The sequence below is a fragment of the Pterocles gutturalis genome, unplaced genomic scaffold, assembly GCF_000699245.1.
Source record: "Pterocles gutturalis isolate BGI_N339 unplaced genomic scaffold, ASM69924v1 scaffold13975, whole genome shotgun sequence".
NCBI classification, from domain to species: domain Eukaryota; kingdom Metazoa; phylum Chordata; class Aves; order Pterocliformes; family Pteroclidae; genus Pterocles; species Pterocles gutturalis.
Genome location: NW_010146135.1, coordinates 120,450 through 138,918, shown reverse-complemented (window position 1 = coordinate 138,918; position 18,469 = coordinate 120,450). Strand labels below are relative to the sequence as shown.

Sequence of the window (18,469 nt, the reverse complement as noted above, 5' to 3'; positions counted from 1 at the left end):
TGCTGAAATCTTGTTTGGGGCCTGATGTTATGCAAAGGGAGTGACTTGGAAGTGCCTGTCTAGCCAACATGTACCACATCAAGCGTCTAGATCAACTATGATGTCTTACAGTTGTGGCACTTACATTAGAGACCTCTCAAGGGATTTATTTATTTTTTTTGAGCATGACTGCAAGATCAGGTAAAGAAGCATTTCTGTGACAAGTTCTTAAGAAATGTGGCTGATGAGAGCAGCTTGTTAAAATTGTACATAGTGTTCTTTTCAATATTCTTGTATGGAATAACCTGACTGAACTGCTGGTACATATGTATCTAGAAAAATATGTGAACAAAGCAAAATGCATACTCTATCCAAAGCAAAGAGCAAGCTTTCCAGCGAGCAGTAGAAATTGGGGCTACAGCTTAACATTTTTAATCATCACTACCTTATCCCTCCAAGACAGGAAGTGTAGTTTTGAAATGTTGTGTATTGATTGTGGATTTCAGACAGTCCTATGTTTTAGTAACCAAAAATTCGAGTGTATTGTATGTCAGAGCTGACCTAGAAAGTGCCCTGGTTAAATAGATTACCAGTTTTGGTGACAATCTGTTTAAACCGAGTGTTCTCCAGAGAAGCCCTGCTGATGCAGTTTGTCCTTTAATGCCTGAGCTCTGTGATGAGCGTGCTGCTGGCTGGCTACGTGCTGAACAGCACGGCTTTGGCGAAGGCTGGTGCTGAATGAGGTGGACGTCGGACACCTTTAAAAGTTTCAAACTAGGCTTTATCTCTACAGGTAAAAGCTAGCATGCTGATAAACGTGTTCCTGCATGTATTGACTTAATATTGGTCACACATGTTCTTACAACTGATTGCCCTACAGTTTCAGCTGTGAGTCCTGATGGATCTCTAAGACACGGTATTAACTGCTCAGGAATCGCAGCACGCAGCAGTGAGTGTGGAGGCAGCTTCCTGCGCTGTCCTACATAAAGCCCTGATCAGCTAGAAACTACACTTGTTAATATTAATTTAATCCTCCAGATCTGTTACACTTTTCATCCTGATTTAGATTTGCAGTCTTCCCTCCTCCTGTGAGGCCTCTGGACTGCTGGGTCTTGTTGCTGTGTTTTCTTCTTGTCTCTTCCAATAGAGAAAGGACAAGAATGGGAATTATACATCCCAGCTTCTAAATGCACCAGAGGAAGAAATAGGCAGCAGAGAGTTGAAAGTTGCTTTAATACCTGCATTAAAAAAAAAAAAAAAGGGGGGGGGGGGATAATATTGAACTGAACTTATTATGTATCAGGGAAGGGGGCAAAAAATTGGACAAGTGTGGCTGTATGTAAGCATATATACACTCAGGAATATGTTGTTCATTATATTCCACACAATAAATTAGTCTTTAAAGGGATAAAATACTAAATCTTGAAAAGCTAACTTGACAAAAATGTAATTGTTTATGGCATTATCTGGAATCATGAGCCTCCAAGAATGGGGCTGTTAACAGACATGGGGTCATAACCACTAATGTCCTGTAGTCTACGCCTGGCAGTTAGATTTTTATGTTTACAAACAGTCGTTTTTAGAGTTTCAGTTTTATGAACACTTTTAGTCGTTTATACATATCTGAAAATGAGAAAATAAACTCTATAACATGTTCCATAATTACACCAAAATCAAATCGTTGCTAGGTGCTTTCATGGTAATTTTTAAAAAATGGTTCCTATTCTTTTAGTGGAGAGGATGCTACAGAGCTATTAATGAAGACTTATTTTGAGAATGTCATTTCTCAAACTCCTGCTCTAGCAAATCAGGAGCAAAACTACATGACAAATATTTCCCTACTGTAATTGCGTTTTGAGTGACTTGGTGCTTTGCCTTTTTTCCTCTCTTAAGTAAGGCATTGCAGAGACTATTGTTCTTTTGAAGCTTGTCTCTTATGACAAGACAGTCCAGGGGGCTTTATAAGACCGCTGTAATGACCCCTAAATAGGCTGACAGTTTTATAGCAGTCCCCAAGAGGGAAACTTCTTTCAAAAGTAGCCGAATATAGTGACAAAGGCAGTGGCTCCATGTTGACTTTTCACAAACCTGGAAAGACTAAATGGCTTTTTGGATTTATAACAGTTTTATGGCATCCTTCTCTGCCAGGCTGTCTGTCAGCGTGTGTGACTCTCTATTATAGGCGCTGTCAGGTACTCGGAGATGTGGAGTTTAAAAACCTGGGAATTTAAGATGATGTAGATCTGTGTAGAGCCTTGCATGTCCATAGGGGTGAGAGCTGTGAGCTAAATGCTTTTGTTTAATCCCAGATGATGACATAATTTAGTGTTTACAATGACAACCTCCATACGTAAATCTGTGAGATTCTGGACAAAGTGATTTCCACACTGGCTCTAGTGGAAACCTGCTTTTGAGGACTCCTGCACACACACAACAGCCTTTCAGGGCTCTGCAGAGCACTTGTCTTGGAGAATGTAGCGTGAGATGAAGTTCTTAATCCCAAATTATTTTTGGGGCAAATACCTGCAGCACTTTCAGTTAATTTAAAAATATGCCTTGTCTGTGATTTTAGCAATACTTAGGCAATTTGTTAATGCGTTTCATTAAAAATTGGGTACCAGACCTTCCTTTTACAGGGATAAAATTAGGTATCTACAAAGTCTAACTCCATGTCATTGATGGCTTCAGAGTTTGTTCGCTGTGGTGTTGTCTCAATGGGAGTCTGAAAATGCAATTCCAATAAATAGAAATTTAAAGGGACAACAGTTATCAAATTAAATGCATTCTGTTTGTCTTCTCTTGCATCTGGTGATAATTCATGACTCTTAATGACAAATATTTGAAGATTAGGGGCCTTGGATGATTTATGTATTTATTTCTTTACTCACTTATTTTTAATAAACATCTCGGTCTCCCAGGACCTGGAGAATACAACCAAAACTTAAGCTACAAAATGTAACTGCTGTCTGGCTGGCTGATCTATAGTGATTTGCTTTGTGAATGTCTTCCTCTCTTTGACTGCAAAGAAACTAAGAGTTTCTCTATAGCATGCTATTGTGCAACAGCAGAGCTCATTCCTGGATGCCAGCTGCTTTTTCTCTGGTTTAAGTTACTAGTTTGTCTCAGTTATAGCCTTACAGTTACATATTTGGCAAAACTTTTTGTTCAGTAACATCTGTGGTTTGGATCCAAATTGGATCCGCTATTTAAAAGCAAAATAATGATGCAATTGGATTCAACAGAGGCTCTTATTCCTAACCTAAATCTTGTCTGATAATATCCTCTGTCTCCTAGAGATTTACAGTATCTTTCAGGTGCTGTTAAAGAAAAAATGTGACAGGAAAAGAATTAAACCTATAAAGTCCTGTGCTTGCATATGTGTTTACATCATCATTGAATCATGATCTCTTATTTTGTCGAGAGAGAAATTTATTGTTTCATGTCTGTTTCAGTACTATTTTCATGTACTACTTTGGCCAGAACTCCAGTTAGTAATTAGTAAGCTTTTCAGAGGCAACATGAATTTGTTGCTTTTAAATATCACACATAGTTACATTATACTGTTTTGATTGGAACAGCTCACCTCACACATTTGAAGCCTTAATCAGTTAAGGGACAGCAGTTACTGAGGAAACAGATATATGATGTTTGGACTGTATTTGGGAGTATCTGTATATGTAACGTGTGGAATGGATGCTCAGTCATTGAATTTGACAAATACTGAACACAGAGAATTTAAAGAAGGCTTGATCCTCAGTTGTGCTGGGCTTTCATGAATAGTGTATGCATTTAGCTCTCTTGAGAAAATTCAGTTGCAGTTGGAAAAGTATGGGAATATATTCAAGGTGTCATCAGACAATATCCCTTGTGAAAACTGTAAGAAATTAATTTTCTTTACAATCTACGATAAGATGGCAACTCAGCATTGAAGATTGCCTCAGGTAAAAAATAACATTTCCTCAAAAGGGAAGAGTTATGAGAAAGGTTCTAATAAATATTCCCTTCATACTCACAAAGGTTGACAACAGTAATCCTCATAGCTGGTGCAAAAAGGCTCCGGAAAAATCCTTTGCTTAAAAGCTGTACTTGTCAATAGAAGCAAGGTGCTTCCTACTTCATATATATGCAGTATTTGGACAGGACTGTACACCTAGAGAAGCATTGGGAAATAACTCTCATATCCCCAAAATACCTGGAGAACAAAATAAAAAGAAAAATTGTCTTTTTTCCATAAAAATGTGTATGTTTTGTACTTTTTCTGCATGTACTTTCATTTAGTAACCTGCTTCTACATCATTAAAAGATACTGTCAAGTTTGTTTCCCTTCTTTCTACCTATCTGCAGAACTCTATATCTGCAAGTCATATAACTATTAAAATTATTTTCTTAATTCAGTAGTTTACATGTACCTTCAGCATTATTTCTAAATGATTTTTTCCATCTTCTTTTGCATGTAGTACCTGTAGAGGATGGAATGAATTATGAAGCAGGTGCAACCAACCAAAGCCCATAAAGAGGTCTGTCAGAGTGAAAACTCATAGGTATCTATTGCTACCAATAAAGTGTTTCTGTACAGCTGGGAAATTTATGGAAGATTCCAACAATTTAATTTCCATGGTAATGCATGTTGAAAACTATGAAGGCAGTGATTTGGAATGCCAGTGTGAATCCTAATCTTTCTAAGAGCTCCTGAGCTGCTCAGGCCAACTTTATTGGTAAGCTGTATGCTCCTTTTTGTAGTCATATTGTAAATTTTGAGATAAGATTTAAAAAAAAAAAAAAAAAGGATCTGAGAGGGAAATATTTAATGGTGCATTCATAAAATACACCTGCATGAAGGTTATGAAGATTTTCCAAAGAGCAAGAGGAATTCTATTTTCTTTCTATCATCCAAGCAGAAGTGGATTTGTTTCCTTCCAGAAGAATCTGAGGTTTTTTACTTGTTTATACATGAGTAATTCCAAAATTGTTGAGCTGAAGGCTATAACTTGAGTCTTTACAAGATGTATGATGAGTCTGCTTTTAGCATGGATTGATACCATTTAATGCATTGTTACAGAGCAACCAACTAGGCTCAGTGTTAGAGCCTTCTAGTTGTAGATGGTGGGGGCTTAGCTACTAGTAATTAACTGGAGTAGCTTCATTAGTTATGAAAAACTGAAAATGCAAAAACTTTTAACTGCACAGTTTTAACTATAGTTTAAATATTACATGTGTATCTGAAACAAGCTATTTTGGTAATTATTTGTTCCTCTTTTTCTCTCAGAGCTCTTACCTTGAAACTTTACGAGGCCTTAAATGTAACTTTTATTTTCTATGGAAATTCTGTCAGAATGATAAATTAGACTGGGAAAAATACATCTTTGTTGTCAAAACCTTTTAATTTACTGTACCTCCTTTTTGTACATGACAGTAATAACTGTTTCTGTTGACCATTAAAGAAGAAAAGAATTTGGTAAGGCGGCTGGCTTTTGTCGTCTTTGTGACAGTATAGTTTTAATTATGTTTACTTGTTTGACTAACCTAGAGCTGCTCTAAGTTGTTAGAAGTTGCTTCAAAAGTGTCACTGAGATTTACTGGGCAAGTACATTGTGGCATATAAAGTACAGCAGAAGACATAGCGAATATCAAGGAGAAAATAACCTGATTATATCTGCAACAGCTTAAGTAAAATGCATCAGTATTGGTGTTAATGTAGGATGAATTCCAGCTGAAACAGGATTTATGGTCAATATATTTCACTTAGAATATGAACCATTTCATCTAGCATATAAGCCCTTGTCAAAAGGATCTTCATCTCAGGACCCCGTCAGTAGGAATGGGTTGTGTATGTTCTGGGGAGAGAGTGTCAGGTCTGCATGGCAGCACAGCATGGTGTGAGGGCAGTGCCATGCCGCTTTGCTCAGTATAGGAGGTGGTGCAGGAGAGGAACTTCTCCATCACCAGGGGAAGTTCTAAATTCTATGTCCTCCTCTTCCATTTTCTATGCTGCTGTTTATTTTCTAAGTTTATTCTGATTTTAAAACAATGTCATTGAGGCTTTTTTTTAATTTTACTTTGTCAGAGGAGAAGGAAGGGAGGAAGGAACTGAGAAATACGATCATGTACTACTTTTACTGTACTTCCTGTACTATTCAGCAGAAAGCTGACAAAGGTGTTGATTTAAGCTTTTTACAGTTACAGCAACTTGGGACAAGTTAAGGAAGACTAGGAATCGGGTGTGTTTCATCTCTCACCATGCACTTTTTTTTTTTTCCCTTTCCCTGTCTTAGATATCTTTCAGGAAGATACAGACCATCATAGTTACTGGCCTCGACAGAAATTTTGAAACTTCCTATACTTAGCTTTTTAAACACTTCCTAAATTTTGCATAATAAGATTTCAAAATTTTACTTTATGTGCTAAATTTACGTGATTTTAAGTGTAAATTGATTCCAGTGAGGTTGAGTGTCATACAGAATATTTTGAGTGTTAAGAGTCTCAGCTTTGTCATTGAAATAAACAGACATTGCCAAGACTTTGACTGTCTTCTGAACCATGCCTTTGATTGTGGACTTGGATATCTGCAAGCTGCAGAATTTGATGGACCACTAGCACAGCCTCCCATGGCACATGTAGGATTTGTATATTTTACCTCTGAATTTGCTGTAACATGAGCATGGCAGCAGCTACTGTCATTTTAAAGACCGTGAGAACTGGGAAGCTTTCTTCCACAAATATATTTGTGTTTGTCTCTCTCTGAGTGGCAAATGTACAGTAAAACAGTCTTTTGTTGATTTACAATGAAATAGCATTTTAAGCCTGTAGCTATTAGGAGTTTTCTGGATGTTCCTAAAAAGGATATTCTAATAAATTATGTTTAGAAAAGTTAAAACATACAATTTTTTTTAAGGTGTTAGCCATAAATACTGCTCATCGCTTTGTTAGAGCACGGCAGTTGTAACAGGAACCTACTGGCCAGCTTGCCTTCAAAAGCTATCACACATTTTGCCATATACTTCACTGATACAGTCACAAGAACTGTATGATTGGGATTTGGGAATAGTGAACATTATCATTATGATGAAAGATGATTGCATGAGGTAACTGTTTGCCTTGCCGACTGCTTGTGGATAGAAGCAGAGCTGTGTTCTGCAACACATTTGCAATTTGTACTTTTTTCTGCATTTGACTTGCAGTGAAGTCTTTTTCTGCTGCTTCCAGGAGCAACAGAACTCAGTATTTCAAGGGTGAGTTTTATATAAAACTAAAGCACATCTACCATTCTAATCTGTATTTGCTGTGGGATTTTTTTCCGCCTTTCAGGAGGACACAGATCATAATTATTATACTTCAAGGACATACGGCCCATATGATTCTACCAGCCGAGATTTGTGGGTCAATATAGACCAAATGGAGAAAGACAAAGTAAAGATTCATGGGATCCTTTCCAATACCCATCGGCAAGCAGCAGTAAGTCGTTATAACTTTTTCTTCTTTGAGTGACATGGATATTTCTCATCAGTGACCAACACAGTTAGGATTTTTAAGGATCACAAACTATCAAACAATAAACTAGTGTTGCTGAAGTCAGAAAGAATTTTACCATTGGCTTCAATATCAATAGAACTGGGTTCAGGATTAAGTTGCTGAAGTTCAGGTGTCCCATGGAGTGTATCTGTGTTTGCACTTCCATTTTGTACAAGGTGTCACACTTATTTTTTCTTTTGGGAGAACTGATAAAACTCATGAGAATGTCACATAGTAACAGAAGTGATAGATGTGATCGCAATTTCAGGGTATCGACAAATAAATATCACAAAGTGTAAATAATTTTGTTTAACTTACTGTATTCATGCTGCCTGGTAAAATGTTGAAGTTATTGAGGCAGAGGTTTAAAATGAAACAATGCTATTAGTATGGGTGTGGGATTGGTGTGAAGGACCATTCAGCATGGGAGAGGAGAGCTTGGCAGCATAAGGGTTTCAACTGTTTCTCCCCAAAATAAGTGGTTTAAAACTTCTCTGCTGAATGTCAGGTGCCCAGTCTTTCTGCCTGCTCTAGCAGAGAAAGCTGTGGTCCCAGTTTAGCACACTGATACCCATCTCTTTTCATTCTTACCCAAATATCTTGGACTGTGAACTCGAGTGGCTGCAGCCATGTCTACGTGCTATTTTAAAGACCTCTTTTTCAGACATTTGTTTTATGTCCCTCCTGAAGGATGAAATAGTACCAGTGAGTCATCCTGTAAGGCTTTATATTTTATTTATGGGTCTGTAATTGATTTCTTGTATGTGTCTGAGTAAATGGCAGCCATGTGTACTACACAACTAAGTTGTTTTAAAAAGAGATGTGTTCTCTATAACTGTATAACAACTGTAGAGTCATACATTCTGAGCAGATCATACATAACTATGCAGCAATCTCTTCCCTTCTCTTCCGTAAAGATGAACTTTGCCATTACTCTTTCTAAAAGGGCATTTTGCACATCTTTCTGTGATTTGGTGATTTACATGCTGATAACTTCTAAAGATTATTCTCCACTTTGACAGTAGAACAAGGAGTTACATTGCTACATGCTAAGTATTAATGACTTTTTCTAATAATGTCAGGGATTCTTTGATAAAAATTTTACACTGAATTTGTGTTTTCCTTTTGGAACTATGTAATCTTAAGAGTTCTCAGAAGCTGCCTATTGGTTTTGCTTCTACAGAAAAAGTCATAAAGATAGGATCCGTGAGATGGCTTGGCTTTGTAAACAGCACAGTCATTGTGTGTTGCTTTCCCCCAAAAAAATATTAGTGGAACAATGAAAACATCTAGCACTACAGGATTTAAGTGAGGTTTTTTTATATATATATATATATATATATGTAGCCACCATGTTATCTGTATAATAAAATTTTAGGTGTGGCTTGGATACTCAGTGTGTTTAGATTGAGTAATCAAATATTAGATATCTAAACACTGAACTAGATACAAGATCACCTTATGTTTGGAAACTCAATTCCCTTTCCTGTCAATCCATTCTATCCTGTATGCAGAAAAACATAAAAAATGGAGAAAACATTCTTATTCCAGTGGGTTGAAGATTTTTATATTCTTTCTGAGAAATGAGGTATGCTTTCTAGCAGCAAAAGTAAAACCACATTTATTTCTAGTGGCTGTTACAATATTATACTTTAAAACATTCCTTAAATGTTGTTGGTTCATTACGGTATTACACTAAGCAATTGTCTACGTTAAACATTTTTATATGGTCAGAATTTAAGGCATCACTTTTTGATTGAAGTCAATGAGAGATCTGTATCTGGCTTGAACAGGCATAGGATCAAGTCTGCATTGCAAACTTCTTTATGCTAATATTTATATTATAGCAATTTAGAAGACAGTTAAGGGGGCACAGTTTTCTTGTGAAGCAGTTTAATGACTATTGTGTTATTTGGAAAGTTAATGTTAATAGGTAAAATGGACAATAGTGTATAAAGGAAAGAGAGAAGGTTTGGTCAGAAAAGTGATGTTTTTAAGAGTGTTCTTGGAAATTGTGTTTGGTAGAGCAAGGACGTAATTTAAATGGAGCACATACATAAATGTAGCACACACCTCAGCAGTGAAGACTTTAGAACATGGAAAAGCCATTTGTTTAAGTTAATTCATTAACTGTCTTTTTGAATATGCCATATTGATTGGAAATGTTCAGTTGTATATCCATATTTATGTATATACAAAAAAGGTCATTAGAACCTACTCAGTCCAATTAACACAATGCAAATGGATTTTGCACTCTAAAATCAAACAAAAAAGTGCTAATAAATCCTGTCAAAATTCTGTCTTCCACTTAAGTGGAAAGCAGATCTAATTTAAAGTTACTGTAAATCTTTACCTGTTAATTTCATGCTAAATAATTCTTTAAACATTTCTGGTGGATGTAAATATGATTATTCCTGAGACAAAAAATACTCAGATGTAATCTGAAAATAATAAACCCAGGACAGAAATAATGGTAAAGAAAATGAAGACAAAAGGGTTTTTTCCCTTTTTTTTTCTTTATTTTTTTCTTTTTTTTTTTTTTTTTTTCAAATGGATGGGCTGTTGCCCTTTCTTAAGGGGAGACATCAAAGGTTACAGATGAGGGACAGTCACCAACAACCCATCTTCACACCGGTTTTTATTGTAGTAACTCCTCCTAAATAGCAAATAATAACGGGCTACGTACCCAGTTCCGGTTTGGTCTTCGGACCACTATGGGAGTGATGTGGTTTTTATGGGATATTACATTTAGTCAATGAAAATACCTTACTGAGATTTCAGCACTCATTTCTGTCATGCCTAACGATTTGTTCAGAGTTTAGCCAGGTAGCACACCACGTGATAATTGAGGGGGGGCCACAGTAATCAGTGAGCTTTGGGAAAGGAGTGGAATAGATGGAAAAGGAGAAAGCCACAGGAAGAGAGAGAAAATGAGTTTGAATTTGAATAGTGCTTTATGGTGAGCTTAGGTGAGGAGAAGAGTCTGTTCTCCACATTACAATTCTCTGCTGTGAATTCGGCTGACAGAGGATAGTTACCTGTAGGCTGAAACGGGAAAGAAGATTTTTCTTCAGTTTTTTTATTTTTCAGTAAGTACCTTAAGTAGAGTTTGCTAACGCTGCTGTTGAATATTTCATTTTAAATTATTTCAGCTCGTAGTTAACAGTATAGAGAGGTTTGGGAACTGGTGTTGTGTGGGTTTGATCAAGGAATTGCCTTCTAGTAACCAGCCTTCATCAGATAAGCACCCAGGTAGCAGCAGGATGAGAGCATTTGAATCTGAAGGAGCATATGGCAGAGGAGGAAACCACCCAAAGCCAGGGGAGTGGGCATCCTGTAAAACTTAGGTATTGCTAAGGCCTTAAATATTGATGGCTTCTCTTAAGAAAGAGATCAAAGGAACATTTTTTTTAGGGAAAAACTCTACAAATCTTTATTCCTTCTTATGAGAGAGTTATGATGTCTGCTGATGTATTTTGTTTTCTGAAGTTATCCGTTATGAAGATCCACTGCTTTCAGATGTTTAAGTGCTAAACAGAATTGTTTCCAGTTAGCTATTGGCAATTTCAAATTAAGAATAGCAAGGCTCCAGTGAAAAATAAAAAGCAATGAAACAGATGTTTGAAGCAGAGAAGAGTTCATTTTGTTTTCTCTTACCTTTGTGCACAATACCAACTTTATTTTGTGGTGTTCTTCCTTTCAGAGAGTGAATCTGTCATTTGATTTTCCGTTTTATGGCCATTTTCTACGTGAAATTACTGTGGCAACTGGGGGTAAGTGGCTTTCTAACCATTTACTTTGAGTAACATGAGAAGAGTTTCTTGCAGCTATTTAAAATACCTTTTTTCCCCCTGTATATGTCAAGAGATAAACTGCAGCATTTGTTTAGGAAATTTTGCTCTCCACAAAAAGAAATTACAAAATATCGATATGATGAAAAAACTCCAGCCACTCAAGTTGAACTGTTATAAAACCCTCTTAGTGTAAGTTGGGGTTTTTGTTTTGTTTTGGTTTGGTTTTTTTTAGCATTAATAATTTTCTGTTTTGGTATTTCACCAGAAGTCTCGTGTGTGTGTGTGGAGCAGTTGCACTTGTGGAAATAGTGCTGGAGCCAAAACAAGGAGGGAAACTTGGGTTTTGCCTGAATGAGGGCAGAGGATTTACTATCCAAAGATAAGAAGTGCTTCTAGAAGTATGTAACCTGTCACCTGTAAGGCAAACCTATTGTAGTGTGTTGCCTTGGTGTGGTATGGTGTCTCCAACAGTACCATAGTTTTCATCTCTCCCTTCTGTGGGGTAAGATGGAAGTATGGCATAGCTCAGGCTCCTGCTCTTGTGGCTCTGGGCACCACTGATGGCTCGTGGTTGGGGTTCTCCCTCCCACCGCTGCTGACTGCTGCTTGCACCAATTTCCTGCACTAGGAACAGCCAGCAACCTCTTCTGTTCCCCGCTTGCTCCACCTCCTTGAAAGACAAAGAGGAGACCAGAAGAAAATGAAATAGCATGGAAGGCAGCAAGTGAGAAAAAGGAGGAGGAGGAGCAATGGTCAAAAAAATGAAAATAAGGAGTTAAAAAAATGAAAATAAACAGGAGGCAGAGGACAGCATCACAGAGAGCACACCCACAGTGTCCTCTGGTCCTTAAAGTGTCCAGGAAGTTCATGGACCCTGGCTGGTGGTGCTCTGCCTAGAGGTGTGACAGGATAAGCAAACAGAAATGGGGGCCACCATCACCAGGACCAGTCCTACCCTGTCCCTTGTCAAGGTTTCTTCTTCTCATGCTGTGAGTGGCCAGCTGGCCAGGATCAGGGGATGCCTATGTCCTACTGGAGCTCTGAATGGGGACGGTATGACTAAAAGATTAGGGAAGAACTGCAGCCCGTGTCTCAATAAGAGTAGGAGCTGGAACAGAAGTTTCTGTCATGCTCTGTGCCAGGATCTCCATTTTCTACTAAAACAGAGGAATAAAAGACTTGAACAGAGGTGAATAAAGGCTGATATTAAATGGCTGATTTGCAGTCAGAATTATGAAAAAGGATGCAGATTTATGGGGTGATTTCAGTTATCAGGGTTTTCTCTTTTTGATCAGCAATGACACTTTGATGCTGATTTGGATCAGATGAGCCATGCACTACTGATTGGGATTTTGAGACTTCTCTGATTTCCATTCTGCTTAGTTTTATTTTGATGCTTGATCATTGGTGCCTAATTCTGTATTCTCTTATTAGAGGAGTTGCATTTGATGGGGTGCTAAAATCAAGTGCACGATCTGTGTAGCATGAAAGAATGGGGTGGGATGGATTCTGCACAGCTAAAACAGCAGCAGAGGGGATGGTGTTCGTTCTGTAAATACCTCCCTATTATTCTTACTGCTGAACTTGGTTGCTTAAAACTTCACAAAGTTCACTCTTTCTCCAAGTAATTCTTCTTGTGTGGTCACTCTGCTGTGCCTTCACTTTTAATGGAAACCCTGAATTTTTACCACTGCTGTCATTAATATGCTGCTGTGATCACTCTTTTCCACCTGCCCCGAAAGATTTGGGAGTAAAGTTTAGCTCCCAAGGAGGTCTGTGTAGCAGTAATTTGTGACGGAAACATTTTTTCATTTGGTGTAGAGCATTTGGGGAGTTTGGGTGATTTGGTTTCTGCTTTTGTTTTTGGGGGGGTTTTTGGGGGTTTTGGGGGTTTTTTTGTTCGTTTTTGGCTTTGTTTTTTTAAAGCATGTAAGCGTATAAGAATAGGTGCAGCTCTGCAGAACTTTTTTGCTGTTAATGGAAACTAAATGATAATTCTGCTTTTCGTTTTGCCATGCTTCTGCTAAGTAAAATAATGTTGGTTTAAATAGATCTGTGGATTATTGTCAAGCTAAATAGGGCTTTAACCTCAGTCCCTTTACTATAGGCCGCTGACATTAGCACAGAGATACTTCTGTCTTTCATGTGACACTTCCATGATTTTCCACCTTGTAACTAAATATGAAAAAGTAAGATCTAGTCAATAATCCCTTTAAAAATATTATCTTGATAAAGTTCAGTAACTGTAAGTCATCCTGTCAGTCCAAGACAGGATGCAAACTTTTCAGTGAGTTTAAGATTCCTAAACCCATTTAGCTGGAAAAGAAAGATCTACTCTGTCCTAACTCTGATAAATGTTTTGTTTTGGCCATATTTGCAAATTTTGTTACTGCAAGTCATTGGTGGTGCAGTGTGGCTTATAGCCTAACAACAAATTATAAAGACAGGTTCCAAGTGCTTTTTACACAGTATGGTCTACTACTTCTTAATACCCAAGCTTTTACAATGGCATTTCTCTTACTAGAGAACTGGAACACGTCCAGAGGTTATTCTGACATAGAAAGAATGACAGAGTTAATGTGTACAGGAGTCACATGTGACAGATGTCCACTTCTTGAAGAACAGGATATGATTAATTATGCTAATGAAAACACTACAAACTGTTTTTACCTCAAAATCGTAAATTAAATAACCTTGTTAAAAGTTTAGTTGAGGACGATGGCACACTAAATCTCTGTCACAATAAAAATGTCTACCGAAATGGTTTCTGCCATTCTTCATGGAGAGTGCATTGTGGCATAGTAGGGTTTCCAAGTTACTTAAGATGACTTTGAAATTGCTGAGGTGTGAAACTCAACTTTTTCTTTTCTTTAACTGATATTATTTTCTCTTTCAAATGGTTTTGACAAACTTATTGTGTTTGACTAAGGAAAGGAAGAATAGGGAGTGAAAATAACTAGTTTGAGGGCTTCATTCAGTGTTGTCCTCAGTTTGTATTTGACAAGGCTATTTAATTCATAACTAGGAGGTAAGACAGCTTACAGTATTATTAACATAATTAGAAATTTATAGTTCTTTAGGATATGGGCGTCTATCTCCCCATGTTCCCTTAGAGAACTTTTTAAAAGCAACCTCTGGAGAGCTCTCAAAGCTGTAAGAATAGGAGATAACACAAGAGGAAGCTGAGGTTTTGGGGAGTTTTTTTGTGACATTTTCAAAAGTTTGTGTTCTACAGGCTACAAGTGTGGTTATTTCTGTAATAAACCACTCCTGAGTTAGTGAGTCATGTCATGAATGTCAGGGAGCTAAGCCCGTGAAGCTTCTTTTGTTGCCTGTCACTGGTACCCCCAGCAGAGCTTGGTGCCTGTGGAGATGGGAAAACCCTCTCTGTGCTATAGGTCACCAGGCAGTAACACAGACCTTCTCAAGGCAATCCTTGATGGTTGGTGGCCCCACATCCTATTCAACATGCAGCAATGCTTCATACTTGGTTGTGTTAATTTTCGATGCTCATGATAGTAAGTCCCTCATGTTTATTCTCTGTGGTTTGTTTTTTTGTTTATCAGTCTGTTTTCTAGTGCAGCCTTGTATCAGATATTGTAAATTATTTAGGATTTTTTTTTTCCTTCTATAGCAACTCTTATTGACAGAATATTTCTCTATGGTATTGCTATGCCTGTGGCAGCATTACAGTGGACAATGGTAGTCAACCCAGATTATTATGGATTTTCGTTAAACTCTAACTTTGCCTGGGATTAGTGAAGGTTTTAATTTTCTCTTTTGGGGTTTCTTCTGACAGTTTGAATGATCAGAGGTCATGAGGGTTTTTAAACTAGTCTCACTCCCTCTTCTTTCCATGGAATACCTGAATGTTATTGTGTGTAACCTGTAAATCCAGAACATGCAATAGACCTAACTATAGATATTTAGTAGCAACAAGGGAAACAGCAAATAAAAATAAATACTTCTGTATTATTATATACTGCGAAAACAATATTTGGTCGTGGAAATTTTCTGTAGAATTACACTATCAAGGAAATAGTTAAGCAGTTGCTTATAAAAGAATACCTTGGGTCTGTTGGATTTTATTGGGAAGTGCAGACAACTTAGCATGGGTACATTTCTGGTGTTTTATTAGGGAATTCTTGATGGTATCTTCAAGTCTTTTTCAGGTTTTTGGGGGGTTTTTTTGTAATATCTGTGATTTTTGCTATATATAGCCATATAGCAGATATATAAATCAAGGCTAGCAGATTATTGGAACTGAGAAAGTCATAGAATCATAGAATGGTTTGGATTGGAAGGGATCATCTAGTTCCACCACCCCTCCCATGGGCAAGGGACATCTTTCACTAGATCAGGTTGCTCAAAGCCGAATTCAACCTGACCTTCAATGCTTCCAGTGACAGGACATCCACAGTTTCTCTTGGCAACTTGCTGCAGTATTTTAATACCATCACAGGAAAGAATTTTGTCCTTACCTCTAATCTAAATCTGCCCTATTTCAGTGTAAAACCATTATTCCTTGTACTGTCTCTTCAGACCTTGGTAAAAGTCTCTCTCCATCTTTACTGTAAGCCCCCTTTAAATATTGAAAGGCCACAGTAAGGTCTCCCTGGACCCTTTTCGTCTCCAGGCTGAAAAATACCAATTATCTCAGCCATTCTTTATAGAAGAGGTGTTCCAGCCCTCTGATCATTTTTGTGGCCCTCCTCTGGATTCACTCCAACAGGTCCATGTCCTTCTTACGTTGAGGGCCCCAGAGCTGGATTCCAGATGGGGTTTTAGGTGAGCGGAGTAGAGGGGGAGAATCAACTCCCTCAACCTGCTGTTCACGCTTCTTTTGATGTATCCCAGGTTACAGTTGACTTTCTGAGCTGCAAATGCACATTGATGGCTGATATCTGATTTTTAATCTACCAGTATGCCCAAGTCCTTCTCCACAAGGCTGCTCTCAATCTATTCATCCCCCGGTCTGTATTGATACGGAGGATTGCCCTGAAGCAGGTGCAGGACCTTGTACTTGATCTTGTTGAACTTCGTAAAGTACATATTGGCTCACTTCATGGAAGGTCACTGACTTTATATATTCATGTGAGCGCTTTTAATATAAATAAATGCTAGGTGGCACTACGGCAAAAGGAAAGGGGAGTTTTGGAATCGTCAAGTTGCATGATTTATGTCAGCTCCTGGTAAAAAATAGCAAACTTCCTTGCTGGACAGATTTTCCTACGTCCTCCCCTTGTATTTTTTTCCAAAGCATCTGGTCCTGGATGGTGGTAGAGAAAGGATACAAAGGGAATTGCACTGTATAGCTCAGCCCAATATGGTAGTTCTTATATTATTCAGAAATAGCAAAACCTATTAATGTATTTTGTTTGAAGACTGTGTAAATTTTTCTGTATTTCAATAGAAATCATATTTTTATGGGCAGTGTAATATATATCAGCTCACTGGGTCTGAGCTGAGAGGACAGAGGATAGAAGAGATCTCATGGTTTTGTCTTTAGCAGGAAGCATGCATTAGTGGCGATTCCAGCAAATACATAGTAGAAGTGTTTAGAATATGACTGAAGTATTTGTACTGGTAAAATAACGCAAAAGTCTTCCTCCAATATTTGTGTAATACTTGGGGTTCATTTGGAGCTGATTCGTACTAGAGTTACCTGGAAGTATATGGTGGCAATAACTCCCTCATCTGACAGTTTATTTACTTCTCCTTAAACGTTTTTTTCTGGCAGACATCGTCTGGCTTCCAGATACGGAAGCTCCAAAACAGATTAGATGATCTTGCTGCTCAATATAACCTTTGATTTAGCCAGTCTTTCAGGAATTGTCATTAAAAATAAAACGATGTGTGCATCACTGAAAAATTTTAGAGTTTTCTGATAAATAACTGTCATCTTGAGTTCTATCATGGTTTTTGTTAAGGTTTTCAAAGCCTGTTTCTGTTAAATTTCCTCTACCTCTGGTGAATGTTTTTAGATTGATCCAGAAAGTTCTGTCATGACTAGAATTTTCTGATATTGAGGTTGTTTTCTTTGAACCATCCATCATGTTTTATTCCCAAAGCCAGTGACTGGCTTGCAAAACAGAAGTCAGTGTAAGTACGAACAGGCTGATTAAAACTGTACACTTGAATGTTTTGCTAGCAAATTCATTTCAGTTAATTATGATATCATTACTGAATTGAAATTTTCAGAATTGAAGGAAACTGTTACTCCTTGAACATCAGTCCCCAAGATGTAGGAGTAATTACTTTCAGCAAACTAAAAACAGAAATTAGGTCTGTGAGCTAAATCCTGAAATCTCTGGTTAATTTTTTACTCTGTCATAACTCAGGCAAGTAACTACTGTTTTCCAAGTTCAAAGGGAGCTAAATCTAGGAGAGAAAGAGATGAAGGGCAGTAGAAGGTTGAAGTGTAGTTTGTTCTGGGACATGAATGTGTAGACCCCAACTAGAATGACTTGTACCAGAGGATGCTGATGATTAGGGGACAAGATGAATGAGAGGAGTTGGAGTGGCAGTGGTGTTTTAAGGAGTCAGGAGCCCCATCTGGTGAATGAGCTAAAAGAAGTTTATACACTGAAAAGGTGGAGTATAGCTCGATGTGGTTTCAATTGACAGGGAGCACTGCATTTTAGCAATGTGATGGTATTATCCCAGAAAAGCTAGAGGGAAGAAAAACCTTCAGGAGAAATCGAACCAGAGGTTTCTACTGTTAGAATAAGTAGTAGCCATGCAATAGATCAGCAATTTCAGTAGTAGCTCCCGGGGGAAGCTGTTGTACTGATGTCGGGGAGCACACATGAGCGACACAACAGAGAAAACCAGGTGTGAATGAAAAGTTGAAACTTCAGTGTTAAACCTCTTTGGTACTTTCTGTACTCTGTCATGCAGGTTATTATGTTGGAAATGAGTGAGTTTCTGCAGGTATGTAGAACTACAAATAAGAATACTGTAGAAATGACAGAATACAAAGCGAATAATTGTGGCAGGCTTCCATAAAAATCAGCATGCTTAGTGGTAGGTAAGTTACACTAGGAAAACCACAGAATTGTAGGGGGATAGATTATAAATGGAACAAGGTAAGTGCAGCCACCTGGTGACCTCTAGTAGGAGTCACTAGATAGGGTCACTATCTACTCCAGCAACCTCTGAACATCTCAGTAACAGCCTGGACATCC

General features: G+C 37.8%; 1 protein-coding gene across 1 annotated transcript in view; it reads left to right on the top strand.

Annotated features, from left to right (window-relative positions):
- PLXDC2 (plexin domain containing 2) overlaps nucleotides 1-18,469 on the top strand; it is a gene marked incomplete at its 5' end in the record, with an annotated part of 136,757 nt that overhangs the window by 11,751 nt on the left and 106,537 nt on the right. Inside the window, 2 exons of the mRNA XM_010085628.1 lie at nucleotides 7,285-7,431; nucleotides 11,192-11,261. Coding sequence (XP_010083930.1) covers nucleotides 7,285-7,431; nucleotides 11,192-11,261 — 217 coding nt within the window. The remainder of the gene's footprint in view (nucleotides 1-7,284; nucleotides 7,432-11,191; nucleotides 11,262-18,469) is intronic.